General features: G+C 41.9%; 1 protein-coding gene across 1 annotated transcript; it reads left to right on the forward strand.

Annotated features, from left to right (window-relative positions):
* The first annotated feature begins 1267 nt into the window (after positions 1-1267).
* On the forward strand, positions 1268-5932 carry LOC101848869 (zinc finger protein 133). The gene is made up of 2 exons (XM_035973341.1): positions 1268-1294; positions 4057-5932. Exon 2 carries the CDS (start codon positions 4079-4081, stop codon positions 5009-5011), a length of 933 nt encoding a protein of 310 aa, XP_035829234.1. The 5' UTR covers positions 1268-1294; positions 4057-4078; the 3' UTR covers positions 5012-5932.
* The last annotated feature ends 330 nt before the right edge of the window (positions 5933-6262 follow it).

Here is a 6262-nt window from a genome sequence, read left to right on the forward strand (position 1 = left end):
CACAGAATGTAGAAACTTTTCAGTTAGTGCTGGCTCGAATGTAGAAAATAAGAACCGCGGTTGTGCAGTGTTAATCAAGCCATTTCGCAATAATATTTCTGCCCCCCCCCCCTTCCTTTTCCGTTTCTTTGTCTATCAGTCAACCCCACGACCCATTCTCTTTAATCTGTCTCCCTACGCTCCCTCGTGTGTACACCCCCACTCCCCTTCTCTCTCTCTCTCTCTCTCTCTCTCTCTCTCTCTCTCTCTCAAATCTACTGCCTCTCTTTTCCTCTCCTCAATCAATCAATCACATGATCTCTTTTTGCCTGACGCACGTGTAGAATTCTGTGGCCTGACGTCACATCACAACGTGACTTTAGCGCTTTTGCTTCGGCCGACGTGGTGAATTTTCAAGGTAGAATTCTGTGGCCTACCCTAATTTGACTGATCAAGATAGAAAAATCTGGAGAACACTTGAAATCAACACAACGTACTCAATTTAGTTTCATTCACCTGGGTGGCAGTTAGCAATACTGTCGTGTTGTTGTGTGTTCGGCGTCCAGTCTTCTTTGATTGATTTGTTGTTTATGTCCTGGAACTGGAAACCCCCAACCTAAAGCTGACTACGGAGACAAGTTCAGGGGAACAGAGAAGATTTGAGTTGAGGTTAGTGTCTTCGGGAGAAAGTCCGAGATCTACTAAGGAAGTATGGTCTCATTCGAAGTCGGAAAAGTTCTTGATTTTGTTGATGTGTGTTCTTGTGCCTTTTGTAAACCGAAGTGTATACAGACCCGGTAACCGGGAACAAAGTCACGAAGTATACAGACTACAGACCCGGTAGGGGAACTCTTTTGTGATTACGGGAAGAGAGAAAGAGAGAGAGAGGTACTAGCAAAATGTATATATGACATGCCCCAGTTGGCAGGGGGGAACGAGAGAAAGATAGAGTGGGAAATAGGTGGGGACAAAGAAAGACAGAGACAAACAAGGAAAAAGAGAAGGCGAGCGATACACAGAGGAGAGAGAGAGAGAGAGAGGGGGGGGGGGGGGACTGCTCGATTGAAATTATGACATTGTTCTTTTCTTCAAATTGTGACTCCTCCAACTCCAAAACGGAGTAAAAACGATCGTTCGTTGAAAAGACATCCGCAATCTTCATTTAGATCTAGGCTAACCCCGAAACTAGATCAAAGATTTATGTCTGCCTAGATCTAGATCTAGATCTAGACCATAGATCTAGAAAAACCTAGGTCTACCCTGAGCCAAGAGGGCGCTGAAATTCTCCGAAATCACAAAAGAGTTCCCCTACCGGGTCTGTATACTTTGTGACTTTATTCCCGGTTACCGGGTCTGTATACACTCCCTTTGTAAACTTGTCTACTGTACTGTTGGACTGTGGGCGTAGAATTAGAATCTAGAATTTACCCCTGCCAATGAATCATGACGGTGTAAAGCAGTTGTCTGTTGTTATTGTATCTAGATATCTAGACCTAGATTCTAGATCTAGAATATCTCTCTCTCTCTCTCTCTCTCTCTCTCTCTCTCTCTCTCTCTCTCTCTCTCTCTCTCTCTCTCTCTCTCTCTCTCTCTCTCTCCCTTTTTAACTCATAGTGGAGCATTTATAATAAAATGGCCGGCACTATTTCTCCGAACGTTCGGGAAAATAAAGCTGGGCACTATATCTCCGAACGTTCGGGAAAATATAGATCTAGATATCTAGATCTAAAGCTAGCTGGGCACTATTTCTCCGAACACTCTGAAATCACATCCTTTCCCGCAAATCTCGGATATATAATAGAGATCTATAATTATATTATTATAGGTCTCCCAAAGATTGTTCGTATACAATATTCAATATGGTTCAATAGGTCCAAAAAATGTCCGCAGTAAATATTTATATAAAGACAATAAAGAAATGCTACATTTCCAAACAGTTTTTCCCTACACAGATATGACGTGTTCCCTATGAAGGGTGCTGCTCTTAAACTTAATGTGTTGTGTTCACTCGTGTGCTATCTAGATCTAGATCGTTATTGATAACGACACACAGAACTAGCATCTGCGTTTGTCGCGGCGCGACCAATCAATCGTGGCTCGATTTTTTTGCATTTTTTTTGGTCCCAGAATCGGGGAATAAAAATCAAAAAAAAAAAAAAAGAAACCAAACTTCTTTACTTTTAAAAGAAAGTTTATTTCGCTTCACTTTGTCTCTTTCTCACTTGTTATCACCACGTTGATTTGTTGAATACATTCGGTTACATACGATTTGTATTGCTGTTCCTTTTTTATTTTTCCCTCTTTGTGGTGTTTTATTTTGTTGGTGTGTAATTTATTTTTCTTGTTATTGTTCTGATGTATTGTTTTTTTTTTGTTGGGGGAAAAGGGGGGGGGGGTGTAGTATAGTGTAACGTCATTCAATTTGATGTTCCTACCTTCATTAGATTCTAAACATATACATGTATACAGTGGAATCCTGTTATAACGAGAGGGAGGGGACCGGAGCAAACTGTCCGTTATAGCAGGATTTTCGCTTTAAGGGATCCAGTAATAAATTCAAGGGAAATTGTAAAGTAGGCCTAATCTATGAGCTTGGTATTCTGTTTATCTCCCCTGATGATGATTTTGTTTCAACATGACCTTGAGGTCTTACTTGATCAAAAAGCGAATCAGGTTTCTTTCTCTAGCGCTAGATCTAGCGATGTTGACTGACACTTGACAGCTCTGCATTGGCGATCAGAAAGAAAGGGCTCTGGGTTAGGGACTGAGAAAGCCTAGGCTCTGGGCTAATTCACCCCGCTGTGTTTTCCCCCACCCCACCACACCCCGTGGTGCATTCCGTCAGCTTGCGCACGTCACACATTCACTCCATCCATCACATTGCTGTGACCTCTCCTTTAGTCTCCATCCCCGCATCGGAGAAATGAGAGGCATGGTACGCTTTGATAATCTAAACTAGGCTTATGCTGGCCTATCATGCGATCCGTTCTGCTTGTCTGTGCATGCCACGCCCTCCCTACTCAGTCGCTCCAGCCTTCATTAACTTCATTGTTGACACACATGGGCTCTCCCACTCTTTGTTTTGCAAGATCACCAACTAGTTTCTCAACTGGCGAGGTTTTACATTACGTATAATTGGCCCTTGCATTGCGCACAGCAGCAGCAATATTCCGCTATAACCAACTCGCGTGTATGTCTGATAGCGCTATAGCAGTATTTTATTTACAAAGGTAAAGAAGAGAAAAATCAGGGTTTTAGAATAGTATCTTTATAACAGACTTTTCGTTTTTTCCAGACTCGTTATAGGTGGACTCCACTGTATATATTTATAGATTTAAACCTGTTATGTTAGTACGTTCCACCAAAACCGATTACATGTACTGACACTGGCAGGCACCTTGTGTGTGATTCCATAATTTACATGTAATATTGTGTACTTAAAAAAAAATTACGCACATTTAGGGTTAAAACAGCCAATCTTCTTCGGACAGGTGGACACACGCCCTTATTTGTTAATTTCTGTGGTTGTATGGGCTGTTCTAATTTTGATTTCATTCTGTTGTGAAACCTTTCTTTTTCACGTTTTTACACTCATCTAAAAATCTCTTTAGATCTAGACCCAAAAATTTGCTCCTTCCCAGAGCTCGCAAAATGGCAGAATGAAAGTTGGCGCCGAACTCTCGCAAATAGGCAAAAAATCACGAGACCGGAAGCCGGAAACCGTTCGGATAAATAAAGATCGGCACTATTTCTCCGAACGTTCGGAGAAATAGTCACTTCGTAATAAAATATAGGCCATCAACAACATTTGGCGCTCTTTGGAACCGAAATTGCCTTCCCGTTCCATATTGGCTGTATCAGTAGATTTTATTTTTCATCTAGGTCCCTTTCAAATCTTTGCTGGGTTTTAAAATGAAATCAAGGGAATATTTTGAGGTGATGTGAAGCTGCAAAAGAAGTTTGTCTTTCTACTTCCAACTCGGTCTTTGTCTTTCTCATTTTTGCTTTCTTCATTCTTCTTTCTTTGTGCATGATCCCCATTTCTAAATGCTAAATGCTTAATTTTTTTTTGCGTAGGTCTGAAGTGGAGACACCCATAATGACAAGCCCCAAGGAAGACATGGCCATGGATACCAGTGATCTGACAAGTTCTGAGCTTGCTTTAGTCTCTGCTCATGAGAAGGCTGGACTTGTGTCACAACTGGCTTGTCACTTTTGCGGACTGCAGTTTGATGTAAAAAAGACTCGAACTCTGAGAGCACACATTGAGGAAGTTCATGTTTTAGGTGATGCAGGTTATATGTGTGGCATTTGTTGTGAAGAATTTACATCTCGTAAAGCAGTCGAGAATCATATGAGCACGTTTCATCGAGCCCCAAAACCTTTGGGTTGTGGTACATGTGGTGAGACCTTCAGAGTGAGAAACTTGCTGCTGAAGCACATTGACTCTCACACCAAGGGAGAAATAGACAACAACAAAGTGGGATTGTGTTATTGTGGTGAATGCTTCGAGTTTTTTGATAGTGTTATGTCTCTTCAGATTCACAGCATGACCCATCGGGAGCAGCCTATCTTTGTGTGTGGAGCATGCGGTCTGCAAACTCAGCACCGTCACGTCATGATCAAACATTTGGAGACGCATGTTATTTCGAACTTGCTCACTGCTTCTGAGAAAGAACATTCCATTCATGAGCTGAGACCCACAGAAATTGATGCTGCTCTTATTGAAGTAAGTTCCCCTTCAAAGATACAGAACGGGGAGCCAGCTCAGATTGTGAATGAAGGGGAAGCCGTGAAGGGAGAAGAGGAGACTAGCTATAAGTGTGGTGTCTGTTACGCTTCTTTTGTGAACCTGAATGATGCTCTAGGGCATGCTGAGACTCACCAAGAGGATGAGGAATCTCAGATGGTGAAAGAACTTGACTTCAAAGGCACTGTTGAACTTAATGTTTTAATGCCTGAGAGTGCTGAAAGTTCAGAAGATGTTCAAACAGAAAACCAAGTAGAAGCTGAAATTCATGAACAGGTGTAAAGTGTAAAGTAGGCATATTGTGCTGTACTTTCATTTTTTAAAAATAAGACACATGAGAGTAGGCCTACAGATTATGTAGGCTTCTGTTTGTGGAGAGAGAAACTTTGGAAAGAGAGCTGAAATGGGAACCAGGGACTGTGAATCTTTTAAAATGAAGTCGTGGTATTTTTTAGTCATATATATATATATATATAGAGAGAGAGAGAGAGTCCTTTTTCTTTTTAATATATATGCTTATTTACTGTTGTTATGAGTATGAGTAATCAAGCTAATAGTTAATTGCTTTCATACGTACTAGTTGGTACAGTCCATGCCGGCTTTAAGCACGGTCATCGGGAGAAAGCATAAGCGTGCTTAATGCCGAAGTGTGCTTGAGTGCGAAGTAGACATTGTTCATAATCCAGAGATTTTTAAGTTGAAATTTGCCTGAGTTATTACTCTTTGTTCGTAAGGAGTGGTCGCACAAAAGTGTTCACTGTCATTTTTACCCGCCATGGTAGTTCTTGATTGATTGTTTCGTTTTGTGGTCGAATCAAAGTAATGGAGTATCTTTGGTCGAATAGAAAATGAAAACTTAATTTAGACGGCCAGTCACAGTACAGCACTCTAGTCCTAGGCTTACACACTGCCTGTGCGTACCACTGCCCACTGTGCTACATTCATACCACCGCCTTCATCCCACCTCGCGCATGATACATAATCAGAATTATCGGATGGCGAGGGGCAAAGGGGAAATCGCAGCCAGCCTCCCTTTCTCGTAACCACGACTCTGTATTTTTTCGTCTGTGTGTAGCTTTGCCCTAGGCTAGATACTATGTCCGCGCGCGCAGCTGTGTGCATCTATATTGTCTTCCTCTCTGCGTGTGTGTGTCTCCATCACTTGCGTTTTTCATGTTTCTCTTAACACACTCCACTGCTGCAGTGTAGACTGTGTTCGAACTTCGATGGGTCATCATGAAAGTATTGACTGTCTTGTAAACGAAGCATGCCCGAAGCTGAAGTTACCGTGCTTAAAGGCGTGTAATTTATACAGCAAAAATTCGGTAAGAGCCATTTAGCGTCCTTGAGTCCGAAACGTGCTTTATGCCGGCTTGCAACCAGCACGGACTGTACCAAAACTCCTACTCCTTGGAATGACAATACCGATGTCACAAGAGAAGTGAATTCTTTTGTTCTTCTAGTCTGATTCTGCCTTGGGGAAGAATGTGGTGGTTGTCTCTGAATAGTGCATTATATTTAGCATAACCACAG

Source organism: Aplysia californica, unplaced genomic scaffold, assembly GCF_000002075.1.
Source record: "Aplysia californica isolate F4 #8 unplaced genomic scaffold, AplCal3.0 scaffold00027, whole genome shotgun sequence".
Classification (NCBI taxonomy): Eukaryota; Metazoa; Mollusca; class Gastropoda; order Aplysiida; family Aplysiidae; genus Aplysia; species Aplysia californica.